Source organism: Phytophthora parasitica (genome assembly GCF_000247585.1).
Source record: "Phytophthora parasitica INRA-310 unplaced genomic scaffold supercont2.11, whole genome shotgun sequence".
NCBI lineage: Eukaryota > Oomycota > Peronosporomycetes > Peronosporales > Peronosporaceae > Phytophthora > Phytophthora nicotianae.
Window position 1 is genome coordinate 498360 of NW_008648997.1, and position 23191 is coordinate 521550.

The window sequence follows — 23191 nt, forward strand, 5'->3', positions numbered from 1 at the left end:
CTTCTGCGTCCGGAAGCCAGTTGGATGGCGGATTGTTCACGATTATCGGTACTTGAACTCCAATACGATACAACATAGTATACCGATGACGAGTAAAGAAGGCATACTAGACGCCATGGCCGGAGGGTACTGGTTTTCGACGATGGATTTGATGTCCGCGTATTATCAAGTTCGTATGCGTGCGGAAGATATCAAGTTTACAACGTTCCAGGCGCCAAACGGACTCTGGGAGTATATGGTGCTACCCATGGGTGTCTGCAACGCGCCAGCGACGATGCATCGGTTGACGTCGAAAAGTTTTCGCGATCTGGAAAACACGAAGTCATTCTATGATGACATCTACATCTTCACGAAGTCGCAGAAGAGTGAAGATCACTTGGACGCTCTCCGCAAAACATTGGACATCTTGTGAGATAACAAGTTATATGTGAAGTTGTCCAAGTGCATCTTCTGTGCCGACGAGATTCCATGCCTTGAAGATTTTGTTGAAAGAAACGGCGTGCGGATGGATCCAGATAAGGTGCAGACCATCAAGGACTGGCCAATTCCAAGAACGCAAGAGGAGCCTCACAGCATCCTCAGCTTAACTGGATACGTCCAACGGTTCTGCCCAGACTACGCGAAGCTGACAGCAAGTATGTTTACCTTGCTCAAGAAGAAGTCCAAGCGCAATGCGAAGATTCGTTTCGACGAAGAGCGAAGAACTTCAAGGAACTGAAGAAACGGTTGCGTAATCCACCAGTGTTGTATTTGCCCGAATTAAATCAGCCTATGTATTTGCGTACGGACGCTAGAAAGTTTGCAGTCGGAGGAGTCCTGTTCCAGGTTGTCGATGGTGTTGAGCTACCCATTGCTTACACCAGCAGGAAGATGAAAACCGCAGAACTCAATTACCCGACGCAGCAGCAAGAACGTTTGGCAATTGTCCACGCGCTGGCAGCCTTCCGGATTTACGGCTTGGACAAGCCACCAATCGTGGCGACGGATCACAAGAGTCTTGAAGGTCTCTTTACTGAGAAGATGGCGAATCGTCGTCTTGTGCGCTGGTATGCTATCCTCGCGGAGTATCAGACTACGTTCTCATAACTCCCAGGTGCGAAGAACGGAATCGCAGACGCGCATAAGCCGAACTCCAGACTTGCAACCAGAAACGAAGCACTTCCATGACTTGAGTGTGACCAGTTTCAATGATACGTCCTCCAGTTTGGCAGTCAGCGAGGTGACCACAGACAGCGAGTTGATAACCAAGATCAAAAACGCGTACACGAAATATCGAGGAGCAAACGCGATTTTCACAGCAATCCAGCGGCGCGTAGATAGCCAGCAGCCGAAAGCCAAGCGACAACAGAAGAAACAGTATCGCTGCCATTCGGAAGACAACGGTTTGTTGTGGTACCAGACTCCATCCGACGATGGGTCACGTATAATAGTGCCCAACGATGTGAAGTTGCGGCAGGTGGTCATCGGTGAGTGTCATAATTCCAACTACGGAGATCATCCAGGAGCGGAGCGGACGTACTTGACCCTTGCTAGGAGGTGGTACTGGACCAAGATGTTGAAGTCAATCCAAGCGTACATTGCTGAATGTGAGCCTTTTCGACGGAACAAACCAAGGCTAACGAAGCCACCGGGACTGCTAGAACCACTGCGTGTTCCCGACGAACGGTAGAGATCGATTTCGATGGACTTCATCACCGACTTGCCACGAACAAAGCGAGAGGTAGATTTCAACTGGGTCGTCGTCGACCGACTGACAAAGCTTTTTCACTTTGTGCCGACTACGAAGAAGGTAGATGCCGAAGGCGTTGCCCGTCTCTTCATCGACCATATCTGAAAACTTCATGAAATGCCAACAAGCATCGTATCCGACAGAGACAGGAAGTTCGTTTCGACGTTCTGGCAACACGTCTTCAAATCAATCGGAACAACGCTAAAGATTACAGTGGCGCATCGATCTCAGGGAGACGGCCAGACGGAGCGGATGAACAGAACACTCGAAGAATACCTAATGTGCTACGTTGGACCAGTTCAAGACGACTGGGACATCCATCTTGCCAATGCTGAGTTTGCAGTAAACTCGGCCGTGAACAGCAGTATCAAGATGGCGCCTTTCGAAGCTGATCTCGGATACATCTCTCTCAATCCTCTATAGCTCACTGCTGAGAATCGTGGCAAGGTTCCAACAAGTCGACTGGATAGGTCCCTATACGGTGGTGAAGAGGATCCACAATTACGCGTACGAGCTGAACATCCCAGCCGGGAACAAACTTCATCCAGTCTTCAACACCAAATCTTGGAAACCATACAAGGATGCCACTCGGATGTCGAGGCCCCATGATGTCGTTCTAGCCGACGGCACAGTTGGACAACTCATCCAAAGACTTCTTGGCAAGCGAACTCACAAGCGACGAACCAATTTCTTGTGGAGTGGGTGGGTGAGGAGAAATCCACTTGGGAGCCGATCGAGAATCTCTCACAGGTCCCAGATCTCATTGCGGACTTCAAAGCATCCAGGAGAAGGAAACGGCGAAGAAGATGAACGGCAAAGTCAAGAGTAAAAGGGGCCCGAGAGTCTACATGTATTCCCGCATTACACCCCCTACAACTTCCGCTGCTTTTTCTCGCTGCGAGCTTTCATTCGATTTGGCATTGCATTTGCCGCGGCGGCAACGGTACCCTGGATTCAGCTTCATCAATCCCATCCACTTGACCTTGTCGAGACGCTCCAAGTTTGTCAAAGGTTCCGGGGTCACAGGCGGTTCGACTCCATCCAGTACAGAGACGGCTGTATCTGGACCCCTCGCGCGAATAACAACGCAGTGTCCGACGAGGCCATCACCAATACTCGTGAGATACACTCCCTCACGCAGTGTTTGAACAAACGTCTGGAACCGTTCCACATTCGTGTATGAAGCATCAAATGAACTCTGGAAGAGAAGATCGTAATCCAACGGAAAATCGCTGCGCTGAAGAACGCGAAAGAACTCCGTAGCTTCCGCACGAAAAACTCCGTCGACAGTGCCTGGATGTTCACGCTCAAAGTCCACTCATAGTTTAGTAGCCGTGGATGCAAGACCAGGGTCACCAAGGAGATAAAGCGCCGCTCGAAACGCGTCCATGAAGCAGCAGGAGAAGCCTGGTCACGACACGCGAAATACTTCTTGTAATAATTGGCGAATACACCAGGGCTCAGATCTTCACACCACCGCATTATCTGATCGATACGGCGAGCGAATCGTTGGGCGAGTTGCTCCTCCCATACCCACCCAACTGAAGCGGCGTAACTTGCCATTCCACGAGAAAGCACCGATGCGGATATTCGCCACGAGCGTTATGCAGCTGCTCAACGTTGACTGGAACGGAGTAATCGGAAGGTGCTGATGGATCGTAGTGATCGGTACGGCCATTCGCAGGATGCTTCGCCGGGACAGGAGGCAAGGCGTACGGGTGCCAGTCACCAGAGTCGGTACTACGCCTCAGGCGATTGAGTCCACCAACAGGCTCGGTCTCCTCATCGCTGTCACCATCAAACAGACCACTCGCTGATGGAGGGGGGATGGCGGACGTGCCGCGCGCAGACCCTCCGAGTCGTCCTCCTCTAACTTTTCGCTTGAGCTGCCGAAAAGCGGACCACAATGCAGTTCCTTCAGGTGGTTTATAATCGACTCGCCAGACACGTCCGACGCCACCGAAGCGTCGTCCAGAGGTGATGATGGCGCGGTGTTCAACGGAGACGGTGAGAACCAGCCGACAGAACAGAAGCAGGCGAAGCCGCAGGAGAACCAACAGCCGACGGCGACGATGGAGGTGACGGTAGTGGCGGTGACAGCGGTGGCGACGTTGAAGCGGGCTACGTTGCAGCCTGTGGTCGCTTTGCGGCCGTTTCTGATGATGGCCGGGTCAACACGGCGCGTGCCAGCCGACCTTAGTCGCACGGAGCCCAGCAGTAGACTGGATCTCCACCAAGAGAGCACGAGAGGAAGCAGACGGGCGTAATGAAGCCATGATGACCGCCTCGGGCTGGAACCCACTCAATCCCAGTGAAGCCAGGCCCGAAGGCGACGATGGCACCGGTTCGAGCGAGACCCTGTTGAGACGGCCGACTTCGCCGCCCGCTGTGCTTTTTCGAGAATGAAGACTATGAAGAGGCGGCGGTTGCCAGAGGGAGTGTGAGTGTATCTGATTGGGCGATATTATTATATTATTGCAATGGGCGGTTAGTACTATGGAATGTAAAAGCATAGTAATTAATATACAAGCAGGTGTAGGACAGCTGTGGAAGCTTCCATCCGTCTGAACTGCGGGGGCGGCACTTTTCTTTTGGCGCGCTCTCCCCCAAGCTCCCCTGACTTCGATAAACAATCGCTCTTCGACGATACTACTTATTATACGCCCGTCGTCCGCCTTTTTTTTAGAACAGACGAGCTTACAACGCCCACGTTTCTGTAAAACTTGAGTTCACCATGCTTATCCGCACCAAGTAAAAGTTGTCGAGATGAATCATCCATTTCGTGACAAATTTGGTGATGTACATGTACAAGACGTCAGGTTCGTGTACGCTCGAGCTCGGTGATGTAGTGGTAACTCCATGTTCTCGTCTGATTCCCTACACCAGGTTTCGGTTTGGGAATGCTATTCGAGGGTCTGGCTCCCTACTCCGGGTTTCCATCCATTCGAGTGGCTGGTACCCTCAGAGACCTCAGAGGGTGGTGGGCTCTCGAAACGGCGAGAGTTTTCCTACGGCATCGGAATGGAGCTCGAAAATATCTTCGCGTATATAGGAGTCGCTACCCTTGCGTGAAGTGGCAATGACGCTCCAACCAGCGTTCGTGTAGTGCTTGGCAAACGCGAATCCGAGACCGCGGTTGCTTCCCGTAATCAGAACCGTCTACTTCACCATGACTGTAGACTATTTAATACTTGTAGTACTTGCTGTGTCGACAGAATTTTGAAGACTTACTCAAAAGCAAGGCACCCCGTCATGAATGAGCACAGTAATCATTGTACCACCCCGCTGTTGGGCACGTCAACAAAATAGGTACAGCATGAAAACTCCTCAACTTTCAAAAGTTGGGTACGTCAAGAATTGAGTACGAGAATGTAAATGGAGGTATCTATTGATGCAAACGCCATACAGCTATGTGCAGGTGTCTTGTGGGTCTACTGTCTTTCGGACGATATCGGTAATCGCAGTAAAGTACGCCTGCTTCTTCACTTCATACGTTTCAATGATGCTCGAGTTATCAGCAGCAACCACATCAAACTGGTTCGCGGCCTCGATAAACGTCATGCTGTCCAATTCCTCGTAGCTACGACCCGTCATTTCTCGAAATTTGCGGATTCGAAAGTCGCGTGCGGCTTTTAGTACCTTGACTCCGTCCGGAGATTCCACAGTCTCATCGTCAATGATATTGGCTGCCAACTCCGAGTCCGAGGTCATACTACGGCGATTCCAGTTCGCAGAACCAACCGATAGGTAAACGTCGTCGATGATCACAACTTTAGTGTGGATGTAGAGATCAAGCTCTTCCTTCGTGGTGTAAATCTGGAACTTGTTTGGGTAAAGTTTCTGAATAGGAGAGGTCATTTCGTAGAGATATTTCTTATATCCAGAGGCTTTCGATTTTCCAACAGGACGCTGCACCACCACAATGAGTCGCTGGATCGTGGGCATCACTTCTAGAAGCGCTTCTAGCAGCTCAGGCACGAGGATGAAGTATTGATCCTCGATGTAGATAAAGTTCTTCGCGTTCAATAGCGCCTTGATACGTGCTTGGAACAGCGAGTTCTCGCCATAAGGAGCGAACCCGGCATAGTTCTTGTACTTACAACTGAAAGTGCGTACGATCTGCACGTTCTGATTACCTAGGTTCGACTTTGTGGTGCTGCTTGCGTACTTCAGAGGCTCCAAGTCTTCGTATGTAGGATTTTCAAAGTCGAGCAAGTCCGGAGCGAGACCTTGTGTTGGCTCGTAGTCAGAGTTCCAGCGACTGATAAAGTTTGCAGCCACATCCTTCGCGGCTGGCCCGTGGATTCGAACATGACCATCCAACCAGCCGTCGAAGTCGCCTTTTACACCGGTTTCTTCACGTAGCTCCGACTCATTGTGGTACATAGTATCCCAGCGATCGGAAGTGATGTCAATTCCACCAACAAAAGCCACAGGGTGTTCATCCTTCCCCATGGAATTGGTAGCCGCGATAATCAAATTTTTCTGGTGGTGAGTCGACGTAATCGTTCGCGTTCGATCATCAAAAAGAAAAAGCGGCTTCTCGCCTGTCGTCGGTGATGCTGGGATAGCGTTAATGTCGTCACGGACCTTGATATTCTGGGCTTTGTTCAACAAATTCGCCCATACTAACGCGTGAAAACTGCCGCCTCGTTGTATCACGCCTTCAACCACGTCGTGCAATTGGGACTTGTTGCCACCGTCAACATCGGGTTGAAAAGGAATGAGGTCTGTACCCCAACCAGCCAGCATTACTCGATCTCCTTCACCGGTAGATGAGAGATCCTTGAAAGCAGCATCGAAGTACTCCTTTGTAACTGTGTACGTTGTCACGTCATTCCCAGTCGTGTAAGTGGCCAAGTCGCTTCGAGGTGTACCATTACGTGACGCCGTGATCTCCTCCTCAGTTAGAAACCAGTCCGTCGGTAACAGCAAAGGTTGATCGACCGTCAGGTCTGACCCGTCCGATAAGTCCATACCTTCTTGCTTCTTGTAGCCGCAGGTCATCGAAACCTTCTTGAACTCGCACACGTGACATGGTTCACAGATGCACAACCTCGTAACTGCGGAGAAAAAGCTGCCAACCTTGGTACACTCGACACCAACGCGAGTAGAAGTAGTCTTTGTGAAAGGAGAGAGGGACGCCGACGTGTTTGTAGCCGGAGACACGCTGAGTAACACGAAAAACAGAGCGAGAATTCCTGGGCGGCGAACCATGGTGCAAGTTGCACAATAAGCAGTACGGATTACTCACAAATGCTTGTGCACTGTCCAAAAAGCGTGTGCATTGTCGTTCTACGACGGAAGTAATGCTCCATTTGGCATGATGGGATGCCGTATTGATTAGATAGAGGCTCATAATATTGTATGTAAGCGTACATTTAGTGTTCGTAAGCAGAATTTTCATTCGGCACCGATTTGAAATGATGAATGCCCAAAACTGTATGGGGTTTTAAGCAACCTAATAATACAAGCATGCACTTGTATAAGAGCACAAAAATGCACTAAGATATCCACATCCTTAGGTCGCCATTCTACAGTGCAATTGTAAGAACACTTACATGCCGACTTGCTTCCTTACAATAGCCCTCGATCTCGCCTTGCAATTCTGTCTTCTGTGGCCTGGTTGGCGGTGGACCACCGGTGGCCGCTACAATAGTTGTGCAATCGCTCTTCGACGATACTTCTTATTATACGCCCGTAGTCCGCCTTGCTTTTAGTACAGACGAGCTTATAGTCGCCAGCAGAGATTGGTAGTAGCGGTAATAGTCTGGTAATATGTAATAGCCAAGTAATAGGGAGCTAATAGTCCGACTATTAGGAATATTTTAAGCTCATTTTAGTAATAATAGATAAGTATTATCTATAATTGGGGTCAGATTGTAATAGTGGAGTACTATCTGATAACACTGGTAATTCCCACTTAGAACAACGCTGATTCGTAGCAAAATCATGGCACGAGAAGCTGCCAGTGCCAAACTGGCACACAGGCGCGAAGCTCGCTGTACACCGTCAAACGAGTGAGCGGTTCGTCCCACGAGAGCCCTGCGGTTCACAGATCGAGGCTCATGAAATCTGCCTCGATCTGTAGCTGGTGAACACCTTGGTGGTCGACGGCCGTCGACCACCAAGATCAACAGTAGTAATACTCCACTAATATAACAGTAATATCACTTAGACCCGTCAGTCAAGTCGGTAATACTATCATGTTATTAGGAGCTAATTATGTGGTGGGTATTACTGTATTACTTTTGATAAAAAAAAATCGTTCTACTATCAATCTCTGCTCACCAGCCTTCATTCATACGTCATCGTAGCTGCGCCCACGTTTCTGTAAAACTTGAGTTCACCATGCGTATCCGCACCAAGTAAAAGTTGTCGAGATGAATCATCCATTTCGTGACAAATTTGGTGATGTACATGTACAAGACGTCAGGTTCGTGTACGCTCGAGCTCGGTGATGTAGTGGTAACTCCATGTTCTCGTCTGATTCCCTACACCAGGTTTCGGTTTGGGAATGCTATTCGAGGGTATGGCTCCCTACTCCGGGTTTCCAGTGGCTGGTACCCTCAGTGGGTGGTAGACTCTCGAAAACGGCGAGAGTTTTCCCAAGGCATCGGAATGGAGCTCGACGAATTCTTCGTACTAGAACTGCTAGTTATCAGAAGTGGGCATCCACTTATCCTGGTAGTGAATTCTCACAAGTATCGGAGTATATAGGTTTCTCCTCTCCTCAACAATATCGTTGAGCCAGTCGCGCTGTCAGTAAATTCATGCATCAGTTTTTATACTCATTCAGCAAAGCTTGCCGAGGTCATACCTCTTTGGACATTTTTCCGTAACCATAATTCATTGTCAGGCACTGCCTATTAATAAGCTCCAGCAGCACTGCATTTGACTGCTGCCGCTCACCTTAACAGGGCACGGAAAGTCGAGATCTATCTACAAAGCCTGCACAATTCAGGCTTTATAAGCTAAGGAAAGAGAATCATCGAAGCTATTCTAATCCACGGATGATACAGTAACAAGCAAATCTTTGACAACGAATATTCTAGGACGACGTGCTAACCACCTGTCTTTTGCGAGTTGAACGGTTGATCGCTTGCTTGACAAATTGAAGAATCTGCAATGACAGGAATTTCCCAACTTGCCAGTATTGATGGGGCCATTGCCATTGCCATTCATGGTATATCTTACGTGCATAGTTTGGTTCTTTGTTCCAAATTCTATTTAATATATTGAAACAGTTCTATATTGAAACGGGTTATCATTTCGTAAAGGATTTTTGTGTGGTGAAACCCGTCAGCTCTTATCCCGAATGCGCCTAAAATAAAATAAAACTACCAGCATAGTGTCTCCAAAATGATACCACGATATCAAAATATCACAATAACATCGTTGGAATCAATCCCAGCCTGAGTGGAGATGTACTAATGTCGTCGTCTCTTCGTGTTTCTGACAGGCTAGCATAGGGGGATTGGGGCAACCTGACAACTGTACGAATCGAAGGGATTTGTTTGATAATCTCTCCAGTACAGTACTGCACCTGTTTTCGTGCCCTCGGACTTTGATAAACTTCCAGATATAGTATTCCTTTTGCCAATATCTACGGGTTTCTATTCTGAAACCTGATTTGAAACCAGATGTATTTTTAAATCCTATATGTTCACCCCACGAAAACGGTGCATGTAAGGTATTCTTTCTAATCTATTTTAATTTTTAGCATTGACATACCATAGAAACAAAATGGAAGATTTTTTTTATACAAATAGTCATGAGTATTCTTGACATGTAAAATACTCCCCATTTAACATCCCATTTCTAGGACTGTATTTTAGTATGGAGGAAGTAAATGTCTCATACTAGACCAACTTAGAGAGTAACGCAGTTGGAGGGTTATTATTTGGAGGGGTATTTACTTCGTTTTCTAATAAAAAATTATCAAACAAATCCCAAGTTTATAATTCCCCAATAAGGATACTATTAACTTGAGATTTCAAAATCCGTCGGATTTGGTAATCCCGTTAGCGCATCAAGTCACAAGAGGTTTGTAACCGCGTGGTCAATGATCGCTTTTACCTGTAGTGTGCTGGAACTGAATCAAAGCGATTATGTGGAAGGCACACCTCAGAAAGAAAGAATGGATTGCGTTGATGCTGTGGCTGGAATATTTGCCAGACATTCAGAAATGCAATGGAGTAGTCAAGAAGACCGCACTCGGAAGAAGTAGTCCTAAGAGTGATGGTTTCAGGGAGATGGTCACTGTGCTGAAAGGAGCAGCAGCAAGGACTAGCTCTGATAAATTAACGGCGTTAGCTCCACAGCTCCGGACTGGGTCGGCTTGTGATAGACATCCAGAGGGGACGAGCGGGTCTTTGGGCTCTTGTGTATGTAGTTACATGAATAGCGCGAAGAGATGCATTGCCTGAAATCTTTGCTCTTTAACGCAGTGAGTCAGCGACGTGATAGTCAGCATGCCCTCGGCAGCACCGTAGAACACGATTACCGACGACTTTCGTGTAATAAAAGGCAGAGAACCAAGTAGTCCTTTCGTTTGCACACTCTGGTCTTTGATTTGGAAAATCACCGAGTTATTCGCCACACCATTTTTTGTTTTGCTTTGCATCTTGTCACTCCGGAGTCATCATTGTCTGATACTGCAAAATGAAGTGGTGAAGCCTGAATTATGGCCTCAAAGTCGTGGAGACATCAATTTGACAAGTTAAGGGGATTAATGCATGCATGAAAAGCATCTACTAGTCGTTGGCACTATTTAAACATGTTTAGAACAAGCGAATGTCTTCGATCTTGCCGATTCGCGGTGATCCTTTCTGGAAACCTCCGTGGATACTTTCGCCTAGGCATTTGAAGCGCCTTGATAAGTCCAGCAGTTGCAGTACACGCAGCGTCAGCTTCGACCTTGATGGTTGGGTGTATCCTGGATCGCTTGCGATGTGTTTGAGCTTCTCCATGGTTAACTTCTTCATGGCATATCATGTTTGTCCAAAGTAGCGGATTTGAACCAGACTCTTCGAAAAAAAAAGAAGCGCTTGCCGTTCTGACGGTCGACACAGCGATAGTCTTTAGTTCGCTCTTGGCTCCCGTTGTTGTCGCAAGACTGCAGCGCGGTGAACGGACTCTCCTCTCTTGCGTGGGTTGATACGCACTCACACTTGTGGATTTTGGAGGGGTTGGATTAGACCTAAGAGGCATTTCCTTTGACGCGAACCTCACTGAGTACACTTGCTAAGTGATTGGAAATGTGAAGACTGAATAGGAGCTCTTATACTGCCACCACCAGGGTTCGTTATACCAACGCTACTGGTGCGCTACTATCTACTGTTAAATACTGCTCAAAGTACCATAGTAGTCAGTAGTTTGGACACTACTACTCATGAAGTAACCAGTAACTCAAATAGCGAGCGGTGTTACTGTCGATTTACTGTCAAAGTACTGTCTTGCAGCTCAAGAAAACCAGGAGCTTCTGATCAGCACAAGCATTCCCCTCTCACCTGTATACAAACGTAAATGCTATAGCAAACGTAGCATTATCGGGACAAACACTTCTTCAAACAAGTACCAATCGGCTGCATTGTTGCCGAGCTTTGCTACGGTACCAAAAAAATCAAGTCACCTTTGCGGGCGTATTTCTATAGCAAAAACTTTGGCGGGTTAGCAGGGAGCGCAGGGACGAAAGTAGTCTTTAGTTCGAAGTGTCGAAAGACGAAGTAAGTAACTTAGCGATTAACAAACTAGGAATATGATCTACAAAGATGTATGTTCTAGAAGCTAGCTACATCCATAATTTAGTCAGCATCAATAGCATCAGCGTATGAGGTATTCACCATCTCAAACACATAGAATTGTGTGTATTACAGCGTAAAGGGGCTGTTAGCTTCCAGCATGGTTAATCACTGAACCTCGAACTACCTATGTTTAAACTTGGAATAAGATGAGTAAAAGTAAAAAAAAAACAACGAAAAACGAAAAACGAAAAACATAGGTTTTGCTATTATCCCCAATCGTCGAGCTCCCCTCTATTGCTTGTCTATCATTTTCCATTCAGCTATAGTACATTATTGAAGCTGGTACCGAAAAAAGCAAACTCGTTCTGACCTTCGCCTGGTGTCAGTGTCGGACAAACCGTTGTGTATGAGTGTACCAATGACGTTGCCTGCGTCACGTCGAAGACGCCAAGATACGCTTACGAAACCCTCTCATTTACGGATTTGTGATCGTCCAACACAGTCTCCATTTCGTCACCATGGACATGCCATCCGATCAACCGAGTGATATCTACGGCACCTTTGACGGCCACCAGATCCATGACGAAACCTTGACAAGAGTGTCAGATCCGTCTTCTCGGAAACCCACTCTACTTCGATTTGTTAGCTTGGTTGTCGTACTGCTGGTCGCTGGGTATGCTACTACTTCTGAGTTCCAGGGGATGCAAAGCACCAATTCACTTGTGGAATTCCGTGATGAATACGACGCGAGCAGCGGGAACAATCCGTTATACCACAATGTGGCACTCGAGACGGCGCTGAATGATGTCGAACACCAACTTGTTGATGGTGTGGACGCTGCGCATATCCGAGAGTATCTTCACGAGTACTCCAAGAAACCCCACATCGCTGGGTCCAAGGCGGATTACGAGACGGCGCTGTACACGGTGGAGCAATTTGAGTCGTTCGGTATCAAGACAGAGATCAAGGAATACTACACACTACTATCCACTCCTATTCGTCGTCGTCTTGCGATTGTGGAGCCCAAGGAAGCCGCACAAGAGCTCAATCTGACAGAGGCATCAGTAGCTGGAGACTCGTGCACCGTGGACCCCACCGCAGAGCCGCCGTTCTTAGCGTACTCTCCGTCTGGAAATGTTACGGCTCCTGTAGTGTACGCAAACTACGGATCGCAGCAAGATTTCCAGTGGCTGGTGGATGAGGGGATCGACCTTAAGGGGAAAATCGCATTGGTGCGTTACGGTACAAACTATCGCGGACTGAAGGTGCTCTCCGCTCTGGAGCATGAAATGGCCGGAGTACTCATCTACTCAGACCCTCTGGACGACGGGTTTGGAAAGGGTCCAGTGTATCCGGAGGGTCCTTGGCGTCCGGAAAACTCATTCCAGCGTGGATCCATCTACAATGAGTGTGGAGACCCATTAACTCCAGGATGGGCTTCAATTCTCGGGACAAAGTACCTTAACTATGAAGATGTCAAGACGATTCCGCACTTACCGTCCCTGCCTCTTTCATACGGACAAGCCCAACATATTCTCAAGACATTGAAAGGTAGACAAGCACCGGCGAGTTGGCAGGGTGGCCTGTCATTCCCTAATGGCTACCACATTGGGGATGATAGTTCAACCGTGATGAACTTAGATTTGGAGATGGATAACGCTATTGGACCTATCTGGGACGTTATCGGCACTATCGAAGGCTCAGAGGAGCCGGAAAAGCAAGTTATCCTAGGCAACCACCGCGATGCGTGGGTCTGTGGCGCTATTGATCCCAACAGCGGCACTTCAGTTCTCGTGGAATTGGGTCGAGTGTTTGGAAACATGCTTAAAGCAGGATGGAGACCCAAGCGCACGATTGTTCTTGCGTCTTGGGATGCTGAGGAGCAAGGACTGCTAGGCAGTACAGAATATGTCGAAGAGAACGCCGACAAGTTGAGAGCTAAGGTCATCGCGTATCTTAACGTCGATACCACGCTGGGTCCACTAGCCGGAGCTGGAGGCTCGCCTTCTATTGCCAAACTTCTCTTCCAGACTGCGAACGCTATCCCTGCCAATGACTTTGGCGGAGTTTCAGTTGAGCAGAAGACTCTTTATCATCAATGGCTCGCACAAACTGAAAGCTATCGTCGAAGCAACGCTACATCGGGAACTATTGGGCCAGATCATCTTTTGACGGTGTTAGGAACAGCAAGTGATTTTGGTGCCTTCTGTCACCATTTGGGTGTCGTGTCTGCAAATATTGGGTTTAGTCTGTCTGGTGCTTACGGTACTTACCACAGCACAATGGATAGTATCATGTACTCGGAGCTGTTCGCAGATCCAGACTATATCTCGCACGTGACGACAGGACGTTGGTGGGGGTTGTTAGCTCTGCGTTTGGCTGATAACGCGGTACTTCCGTTCGAGTTCTCGACGTATGGCCTTGTGATGAGCGAAGCGGTTGCGTCGTTCGAAGAGCAACTTAAAGTGGCAGCGGAACGCTATCTTGGCGTTGATAAAGTTGACTTGGGAGAGCTACGACGCGCTGTTGACAATTTTGATGCAAGCGCTCAGGAATTTCACGAAAACCTGGCGTCTTTAAAGTCTGGCGACGATCTCAGCTATTGGAATAATAAACTCATGTACTTGGAACGCCATCTCACTATGGAGGCAGGACTGCCACATCGCAGCTGGTACAAGCACGTCGTGTTCGGCCCGGGATTCTACGATGGCTACGGCGGCACAGCCTTCCCCGGTCTGGCTGATGGAATTGCATTCCATGACAGCGCTGAGGATATCCAGACGCACGTCGACGACGTCGTTAAGGTGCTGGGCGGAGCTGCAGCATTCCTACAATCAAAGTAGCATCAGAACTCCCACACGTGAGTATAGATACTCGAAGGTTCTTGGTGGCATGCTCAATTAAAAGCAAACTTGATAACTGTATCTCAGTTTCCTCCTTTCCTCTTGATACGGAGTCTCTCTTTGCACACTCAAGTCTCGTAAATTGGCTTGAACGGCACGTTTCCAGTCGTTTGCAGCCAGTTATCTGCAGGATAGTCCACATTGTGGCTTTCAACCACGTGAATCGAGTACGCGTGGCGCGAAGAGGGCGATGTATTGGCCTCGCTGTAGTGCACGAAGGAGCTGTGCAGCAACACGAGGTCTCCTTTCTTCGTGAGCAGTGGCTGGCTCTTGCTGATGTCAAAAGGATCCACTTTCTCGGGCACATTCTCCAGCAATAAGCCTCCATTTTTCTCCTGCTGCTCCTTGGTTGTACGTCTCAGCCTCTGACGTACCGGCACTGTCAAGTGGGAGCCTGGAATCCCATGCAGACATCCGTTCTCAAGCGTACAGTCCTCCAGAGCCCACCAGAATCCCACCACAGACTGAGGCTCCGTGTACAAGTAGCTGCCATCCTGATGAGGTTTCACTTCCCCTCCAATCCCCGGCTGTTTAAAGATGTACATGGATTGCACTGCCATTGGACGCACATACTGTAGAGACTTGAGAATGTCCTGGACTTCGGATGCGTAGCTGACCTTTTCAAACACCGGGTCGAGGTTGTGCAAATTGTGGCCGATCTTGTTGATGGCTACATCCAGTGGCACTGCCAGTGTCTTCTGGTCTTCTTGAAAGGCGTGTTCCTCGAAGAAGTAGCGGATCTTGTCGCCAGACTCGAGGAAATACTCGTCATTCATGCGGCGGGTTTGCTCGTTGGTCGTGAAGATGGAGCGATGCTCGTTCACGTCGCACTGTGCCACGTACTCGCCTGCTTTGGCGCGTAACTCATCGCACGTAGAGGGGGATAGAGCCCCAGGGATGACGAGGAAGCCGTCGCGGTTGAAGGCAGCGAGCTGGTCGGGAGTCAGGCCTGGCATTTGATGGGGATTCTTGATCTGGAGAGAACGTTATCAGAAGTGTGTACCACCGAAACCTTTATCATTATATATGGGTACAAAGGTCGAAGGAGCGGCAAAGTTTTGTCGGCAGAGAATAACTGTAATAGCGGATTTCTAAGAGAAACCCGATACGGAATGGAATTAGTGATATATCCGATTAAGCGGGGAAAGGTTGCGGGCCACACGTTTTGAAACTGTGAGAAGGCATATTGAAGTTGATACGTGTGGCAAAATGTAGCCATTCCATGCTGTAACGGTTGATGTAGTCATTGCTAGCAAGGTCCATGCTGATACCCGTTCGTCGTCACGACTCCGCTCTCGTGCAGTGCAATGCCATCTTTTTTGCCATCTTCTGCCCATGTGCCACCGTTGGCCATGCCAGTAAGCGAACCTATGCTAGTGGGACAACCTCCAGCGGCACTATCAACGGCTCGAGTCAGCACCGGAGAAAACGGCAACTACTTGAAGGGCGGACCATGTGTCGATTGGCTGGAATTAATGCGTTCGGGTCTGGAGATTGATCTGTACAGCCAACGGTGTATGCGATCTTATCCCTTTACCTAATGACCGGCAAGATAGTGCCGTTTACTGCTGCAAAAACAACGATAACTTCGTTAATGGCGTGTTTGGGTGCCATGAGAAGCCACGGAACTCGCGTTGAGGGAGTGATATAGTGATTGGGAAAGAGGACAGAGCTTTCCTGCCATACTGCTCGTCCTGAATAGCTCCAGTGATTTCTCCCAACGGGCTGCAACAGTCCCATACTGTCGCCGTAACGAACTGAAGCAGCGAAACGGATCGGCCACAATTGATTTAATACATCCCTTTGCTTTGTGGAATTAAACAAGTACTAGTCCATACCGAAGCCATTCTTCCATTGAGTCGTTTCATGTTTCTTGAAACGAGACTCTGCGCTCATCGAGGTCAGCTCGGCTGGGACGGCGCACACGAAACTTCCCATCGGAACCCTCAAGCAAAGCCACACTAGCAGCCCGCTTGGCTCTCACATCCGAACTCATCGTCTATCTGCCGCGCTCGGCCACGAAGCTGCACCGAAGGACGGCGACTAAAGACATCTCGATAACAGGAAATCTATGGTCACCGCCGCACCTAGTGCTAAGAAAGGCACTCACAGTATTCGAGGAGCGACGGTACCCGCACCGATACTTCTATCTCCGATTTCCGTCGCTCACCGGGTATGTTCTAGCTCGTTTGTTCATCAATTTTACGTCAGTATCTTACAAAGTTCTCAATATTTGCAGAGTCAGATGATGGAGAGTGAAACAGGAAAACCATCGACTAGAAATGCGATTCGAGATCAGTGGGTGGCCAATTTACAGAAGAAACGCATGGCCGCTGCAGCAGGTACCGGAGCTCCAATTGGAAATGGCAATCCATTGCCTCCAGGCTCAACTACCTCGTCGAATAGCAGGTCGAACAGCAACAGCAGGAGCAGCTCAGCCAAGAAGAGCAGTCGTAGTCGCAGCGCCGCTGCAAGAGCAGCCAAGAACAGAACAGCGCAACTCAACGCCGCAGCACTCGAGAAAAGCCTCAATTCCCATCAATGCAATATGTACCAGCACAACCAATTCGCAGCCATGTCTTCCGACTTGATCGTCGATAGTCAGATTGCCATGACTGAGACAGACGCACAAACATTTGGTCAGCCTTCTATGCTGTTTAGTGGGTTAGACTGCTTCGAGCTCGAGTCACCATCATTCTCGCGACTTATTTCGTCATCTCTCGATGGAGATTTCCCATTAGCGTCACCAGATCCAACCGTCACGACCAAAAAGACTAAAAGCAGACCAAAAAGAGGGACCAAATCGTCCAAGAAGCGACCAACGCACTGCCTGGCGCTTGAAGTAGACCAGCCAAAGCCCCGTACACCACGTCGCAAGCTGAACTGCGGCTCGGCTACATTCGACGACTTTGATCTCGACTACAGCGTCAGTTCGGGCTTCCCTGGGGTCGGAACGCCATCCAATTTCCGTGTGGATGCTTCAACGAGGCATTTGTGGGGTCAGGAACTCGACTTGACCGGTGCAGGAGGATACGCGGATACTTTCCTGGATTTACCGACGCCGCGTCTAGCTGAAATGCCTCTCATGACAAGTTCTCAGCAGTCGAACGCCAGCACCGCTAGTAACAGTAGTAAACAGTCAAACGAGGAGCACGATAACCAGGAGGAACTGGATCACCCTCGACTGATTCGAACCAATAGTATCGAGCAGGAAGGCTTGAGTTACTTCCTAGAGCAGACCAACTTGGACGGTAACGACGGTGGCCATGGCGAGCAGCTCTACCAGCTTGCAGCGAACCCTCTTGTTAACGCAAGGAAGTCGCCGTTCTCGGGTGGCTCCTTCTTCTCCAGCAGCGCAACGCCACGCACTGCGGCGGCTGCAGCAGTTGTGGACGAGTGTTTTGGCGGAAAGGGCTTCTCCTCGACATGGCCAATGCCATCCCCGCTAGGCTCTCAGTCTAGGCCTAGTGCTCGGCGTCGCATGACTCCTCGAGACCCCAAGCACCCGGAGTTTGAAACGTTGACGGACGAGTACAAGCTCACCGACATCGATCACGAGCTCGACAGTTTTTACCTCGACACTATGGAGGCGATCGGCAATGACCTCGATCTCATGTCTAACTGACGTCCAGGTCTGACCATGCTAGCTGAAGTCCGTCGTAAAATAGAGCCGTACAAAATACGCATAACGTTATGATAATAGAGCGCCACAAAACGCATTAAGGCAACAAGGACTCAGCATTAAATCGGGGGAGAACTTTGCGTTGTCGAAGAGTGTGCGTCCTTGGCACAAAACGTCTCCATTTTCTTCTCTTTTTGGCCAGTTTTCTATGACATTACGCGCTTGTGCAGAGCCTTCCCGCGGTGGTTGAACACGTGGAAGTCCGGGCTCGAGATGACAGTGGCCAGCGACCTGCAGCATTAAAGCAAACGACCCAAAAATTAGTATCTACAGCTCAAATTGTGTTCCTTTTCAGCGGCAATTGCACGTCGCACCTGGAGTGCAGTGCGTCGTTGGAGCGGATAGGCAGAATCTCGCCGGAAGTGAGCAGTACGCCCACTAGCGAGACGAGGAAGGCCGCGACAAGCTCCACCACGACCTGCACGAACATAAATGCATAGCTGATGAGACATATTCACCTCTCTGTTCATTGGGGTAATAATTAACCTCGAATGGAGGCATCTGCGCATCGGCCGTCTCGGTCAACTTGACATACGACTCGTCTGGTTGAATGGAATTTACAGCATCAAAACGTCGATAAGAGATGCAAGAAGACAGGGTTGGAAAGAGGAAACGCAGGAGCGTACACTGCACTGAGTAGTAGCCGGCGTGCACCAGCAGTAGCGTCCCCACCGCGATCAGAAGCTTGCCGAAGAACACCATTTTTCCACTTGGAATCTGTTAGGGCGATATCGAAATCCTGTCGTAATTCATGAAATAAACTACCCTATCCTAACACATAAACATAGACCTATAATAGCCCATAGCCTATGAATTAATATAGGTTATGTTTGAGACAGATTCCCCGTTCAACTCGATCATTTCGGATCCATCCGGGATGATGTTCTGGGGTCGAGGTGGTGGTGGTAAATCCGCTACGACGTCCGCTGCAGGTCACTCAGACGCGTCTCGCCGGGCGTCCCAAGATGCTGTTTTCGCAGCGGTCCCAACCGTACCGGTTGCACCTTCGTACGTTCTCTCAGAGCAGCGTCGCAGCGAGTTGTTATTATCTGCTCGCACAAATCGCGTGTCGTGGGTCGACGGCGTCGATCAACGCGATAACAACGCGCTTCCAGTCGGATGCAATGGGTTCCCAGATAATTTAACAGCTTCATCTATCCCCAGCCATTGCCATGAAGCTCTGAAGGGTGTCAACGACGAGCTATCCAAGTTTTTCGCGAGTCTAGACGAACTAAAGCTCAAAATTCTGCCCAATGAACTACAGCTGACCGAGGAAGAGCCACAGTCAACTGCAGACACCCAGCACTCTACAAGACGATATCGGACGTTACTCCAGGAGCTAAGGGAGCAGGGGACGCTGCTGGACCAATGGCAGCGCTCGCACAGTCCCCGAATGAAAAAGTTGACCGGCCACGATCGCGAAATGGCGTTTCTCGTCGGGTTTCGAGAACTTGTAGCACTATTAAAGAGCGCCCAAGCAGCCGAACTAGTGTACCGTATCCAGTCCTTTGTAAAGCGAGCAGAGCTATGGGATCTGCCGCTGATGCTAAGAGCGATCGCGACGAGAGATCGACCGGGCGGAAAAGTGCAGGACTTCGTGAACAAATTGGTGGAGCAGATCAAACACAGTAAGAAGCTGAGAATTTTGCTACAAGGAGATGAAGACACACAGTCACAACTAAGGTTTCTACATGTGAGAGATCCGTACGGAGTGGATCTACTACATGAAGTTCTGGAGGCATTCCTGATGGAGAAACTGTATGCAAAGACGCTTACCCCCTCGATAGAAGTAGCGAGTCAAGACGAAGCGTTCCATGATCGTGTGAGCTTGTTGGGCTTTGTCACCTTCAAGCATCTAGATTTACCAGTACCGAAGACCAAAGAACAGGAGCAGACGTGGCTTCGGTTAGCCAAGCAGCTTGAAGCCATGACGTTGTGTCCGAGTCCTCGCCGCAAGATGGACGCTGTAATGCGAGTATGTCAGGACCTGACGACGTTCTTAAAGGCGCAAAACGGCGGCAGATTCCCGTCCGCAGATGAATTTTTGCCGGCGCTGATCTACGTCGTGTTGCGGGCCAACCCGTGCGAACTCAAACGCAACGTGGCGTTCATCTTAGAGTACCGGAATCCTACAAAACTTGTGTCGGAGCCAGGCTATTTCTTCACACACTTGGTCTCTAGTGTGGCTTTTCTCGAGGAGGTTAATGGCTCTAGTCTCACCATTTCGCCTCAAGAATTTGACGAAGAATTGCGTCGAAGCAAAGAGCTGCTCAGAGTGAGAGGTGTCCATAACGAAATAGACCATGAAGTCGCGAGTAATGCCAGTAGCGGCAGTACTGGAGAGACCATGAACGTCTCAGCAAACGAACTGCAGAAAGAGCGACAGCAAATGCTACCTAGTGACACCGGTAAACGGGAACAGGACGAGTCATTGCGTCTTCCGACTGTACTCGAAATTCGTGCAAGACGGTTAGTAATGATCGGAAGCGATTAGAAAAAAAAATAGTTAGCCAAAATATCTTACCAATATTTTACGTTAGTTGCCTTTCGTGACATTGTCAAAGTTCAAGCAGCAATGTGGGCCAACAAGGGCTCGAAATCATTGTTTCAGAACTTTATTACGGACAACATATCTCCATGGGTGGCGCGTTTGTCCCTTGCCTGCCAGTATTTGGGCGTTGATGTGGTGGAGGGCGATGCATTTCTCGGCCGTGGCGCTCATGGACGCGTATTTAGAGTCATTAGGCGGGATGGCGAAGTTTTCGCGCTAAAAATCGTGGAGAAATGTTCGGTGGGACGTCTTTATCAAGAGGAAAGGGCCTTGACAATTGCCCAGCAGACAGGCTTGACGGCTAGTCCTGTGGGAAAGATCATCGAAACTCCTGAAAGCGCGGCGTTATTGCTTTCTCCTGTGGGGAAACCTCTGCCTCGACCGACGACACGACACGAAGTACTAAGCCTCTTTGAAATGCTGAGGCAACTCCACAAGAATGGTCTGGTCCATGGAGATCCTCGCGTGCCGAATGTGATCCTCGATGGGGAAAAGCCTCTCTGGATTGATCTTATGGAAGTGATGGAAGCGAGCCCCACTTTGAAACAAATTGATGCTGAAATTCTCACACGGTCCATCCTCAGTGTCTCTCCGACCATTTTGCTGGACCCGGCGCTGAAGGAGTTAATTGACTACTTTGGCAAGAGCGATACGTCAGAAAGTCTTAATAATCTGGCCGAAGTAGTCTGTGATAGCTTGACATTTTTAAATTAGCTGCAAGTTAATCCGATCCAATGGCTTTCATTCGCACATTTCATCGTAGTTCTAGATGCTACATGTGTGCTTGTGTCCACACTCCCTTCGATATCAATAATTGTTATTCCTAATAAATATAAAGTGAATAATATAGAAAGATGGCATACTCGCCTGAGCAATACCAAGCTAACAAGGAGCGCATTAATGCAGCGCAGAAGCGCTACTACCAGCGCACACGCGAAGCACGATTGTCCTATCAGAAGAGCTACGACGATAAGAATAGAGAGCAGATTCGTGCTCGGAAGCGAAAGCCCCAAATCGAACTTAATGAGGATGGAAACGAACTTAGCGCTGAAACCGAACTTAGCTAATTAATTAATTTTTTTTGAGATGAAAAAAGTCGCCAGTGATATAAAGTCGATCCTGATACAAGATCTCAATACTATAAAGTCATCACACCGAGAATAATATAGCTATAATTATATAACGAGCATGTTTGCATACGAGCTTGAAGGACTAAAACGATTAAATATTCGAGCAATTAAATGGGGTACTAGCTACCGGGTGAAGGTTCGCGGAAAGACTGGTAAGATGGTCTATGTTAGCAACCTATCGCGCCCTAGCAACCTCAAGCTAGTGGCTAAGCAGTACAAGACCACCCTCAATAAGCTGGAGAAGCATTTGTCTTCGGACTATAAGGCTGATCCTCACTATCGCTTTTACAAGGGCAACCACATGGAGTCCCACCTATACGAGGGGATCCAACCTGGTGAGTTCTACGACAAGCTCGAGAACGTTCTCGAGAGTCAGAAAAGTGCTTTTAAGGTAAATGTTGCCCTCGGGTATGATCTTGTTAGCAAAACCGATGATTCCGACACGAGATACTTCCACCCAAATCTCAGCAATACCTCTGTATTCGACAAACCTGTTGCCATCAACAGCAGGGGCGACATTCGTAAGGTTATTTCTGAGATTCGCTCAATGGAGCTGGCTGATAAACTCAACTACCCAAGCTCTGGGTACATGGTTAAGGCTATCACTGGGTTCAAGATTTTTCTATATCATCGCGAGCACGCCTTGGGAGATAGTGAAGTAGTTATCCCCAAAATCATTCAAGATAATAAGAGTGTTATCAACTTCCCTAAGACCAACAACAAATGTGTCTTTCACTGTATCGCTTTCCACAAGCATAATGATCCCAAAAAGGATCCGCGGAAGATTCAGTCGTTGGTGAAGCAGGCTTTCAAACAATACTGCGCATTCAAGGATATTACCTACACCCTCGGTCTGTATCGAAGTTTCAAGCCTATTGATATTCTCCAGTTTGACGAGCTTGAGGAGTGCTTCAAACTAAGTATCAATGTCTATACTATGGATATTGACTCTGGAAAGGTTGATTCCATTCGTCGATCCGACAAGGGCTACGATTCGATCAACATCCTTTCGCACGAGAACCACGCTCTCTATATTAAGAACCTGAACGTGCTTCAGCATAAATATCAATGTGGGAAATGTTATATGGTCTTCGTTAGCTCTGAAAAGCTTAGGAACCACGTCAGAAATAAGTGTGAGCTTGTCAATGTCGAATCATTCCCAGCTAGCCCAACGATCTATCGCCCTGCGCCAAACACCATTGGCTCACTACTAACGAAGTATTCTATTAAGGGTACTGACCAGTACATCGACCATTTCATCGTCTATGACTTTGAGGCTATTCTCAAGCCTACGACTACTAAGCACGGGGAAAATACTGTCTTCACAAACGAGCACATCCCGGTATCGGTGTCAGTAGCCGATAGCTTAACGGAGGAGGTTCGTTGCTTCGTGAACGATGATCCAAAAGCTTTGCTAAAGGATATGTTCAACTACATCAGCGCTATTGGT

At 48.6% G+C, this 23191-nt stretch overlaps 10 protein-coding genes across 10 annotated transcripts; 4 read left to right on the forward strand and 6 right to left on the reverse strand.

Annotated features, from left to right (window-relative positions):
• Window positions 1–2573: 2573 nt before the first annotated feature.
• Window positions 2574–4005, reverse strand: PPTG_07137 (hypothetical protein; the record flags this gene model as incomplete). The annotated part of the gene is made up of 4 exons (XM_008901296.1): window positions 2574–2927; window positions 3002–3195; window positions 3267–3885; window positions 3925–4005. 4 exons carry the CDS (start codon window positions 4003–4005, stop codon window positions 2574–2576), a joined length of 1248 nt encoding a protein of 415 aa, XP_008899544.1.
• A 1132-nt stretch (window positions 4006–5137) lies between these two features.
• On the reverse strand, window positions 5138–6946 carry PPTG_07138 (hypothetical protein; the record flags this gene model as incomplete). The annotated part of the gene is made up of 1 exon (XM_008901297.1): window positions 5138–6946. One exon carries the CDS (start codon window positions 6944–6946, stop codon window positions 5138–5140), a length of 1809 nt encoding a protein of 602 aa, XP_008899545.1.
• A 3566-nt stretch (window positions 6947–10512) lies between these two features.
• On the reverse strand, window positions 10513–10701 carry PPTG_07139 (hypothetical protein; the record flags this gene model as incomplete). Its single annotated transcript, XM_008901298.1, has 1 exon — window positions 10513–10701. One exon carries the CDS (start codon window positions 10699–10701, stop codon window positions 10513–10515), a length of 189 nt encoding a protein of 62 aa, XP_008899546.1.
• Window positions 10702–11961: 1260 nt separating this feature from the next.
• On the forward strand, window positions 11962–14399 carry PPTG_07140 (hypothetical protein). The gene has a single exon (XM_008901299.1). It carries the CDS (start codon window positions 11994–11996, stop codon window positions 14316–14318), a length of 2325 nt encoding a protein of 774 aa, XP_008899547.1. The 5' UTR covers window positions 11962–11993; the 3' UTR covers window positions 14319–14399.
• Window positions 13319–15364, reverse strand: PPTG_07141 (hypothetical protein). The gene has a single exon (XM_008901300.1). The coding sequence runs from the start codon at window positions 15332–15334 to the stop codon at window positions 14447–14449; it is 888 nt and encodes a 295-aa protein (XP_008899548.1). The 5' UTR covers window positions 15335–15364; the 3' UTR covers window positions 13319–14446.
• Window positions 15365–15627: 263 nt separating this feature from the next.
• PPTG_22031 (hypothetical protein) lies at window positions 15628–16233 on the reverse strand (the record flags this gene model as incomplete). The annotated part of the gene is made up of 2 exons (XM_008901638.1): window positions 15628–15775; window positions 16217–16233. The coding sequence occupies 2 exons, from the start codon at window positions 16231–16233 to the stop codon at window positions 15628–15630; spliced, it is 165 nt and encodes a 54-aa protein (XP_008899886.1).
• Window positions 16234–16449: 216 nt separating this feature from the next.
• PPTG_07142 (hypothetical protein) lies at window positions 16450–18128 on the forward strand (the record flags this gene model as incomplete). Its single annotated transcript, XM_008901301.1, has 2 exons — window positions 16450–16551; window positions 16618–18128. 2 exons carry the CDS (start codon window positions 16450–16452, stop codon window positions 18001–18003), a joined length of 1488 nt encoding a protein of 495 aa, XP_008899549.1. The 3' UTR covers window positions 18004–18128.
• Window positions 18070–18569, reverse strand: PPTG_07143 (hypothetical protein; the record flags this gene model as incomplete). Its single annotated transcript, XM_008901302.1, has 2 exons — window positions 18070–18291; window positions 18375–18569. The coding sequence occupies 2 exons, from the start codon at window positions 18567–18569 to the stop codon at window positions 18070–18072; spliced, it is 417 nt and encodes a 138-aa protein (XP_008899550.1).
• A 336-nt stretch (window positions 18570–18905) lies between these two features.
• PPTG_07144 (hypothetical protein) lies at window positions 18906–20614 on the forward strand. The gene has a single exon (XM_008901303.1). The coding sequence runs from the start codon at window positions 18938–18940 to the stop codon at window positions 20552–20554; it is 1617 nt and encodes a 538-aa protein (XP_008899551.1). The 5' UTR covers window positions 18906–18937; the 3' UTR covers window positions 20555–20614.
• A 21-nt stretch (window positions 20615–20635) lies between these two features.
• PPTG_07145 (hypothetical protein) lies at window positions 20636–21325 on the forward strand (the record flags this gene model as incomplete). Its single annotated transcript, XM_008901304.1, has 1 exon — window positions 20636–21325. The coding sequence occupies one exon, from the start codon at window positions 20636–20638 to the stop codon at window positions 21323–21325; it is 690 nt and encodes a 229-aa protein (XP_008899552.1).
• Between the last annotated feature and the right edge of the window lie 1866 nt (window positions 21326–23191).

Coding starts and splice junctions, on each gene's coding strand:
- PPTG_07140 (XM_008901299.1), top strand. CDS start 11,994: ATGGACATGCCATCCGATCAACCGAGTGATATCTACGGCACCTTTGAC.
- PPTG_07141 (XM_008901300.1), bottom strand. CDS start 15,334: ATGCCAGGCCTGACTCCCGACCAGCTCGCTGCCTTCAACCGCGACGGC.
- PPTG_07144 (XM_008901303.1), top strand. CDS start 18,938: ATGATGTTCTGGGGTCGAGGTGGTGGTGGTAAATCCGCTACGACGTCC.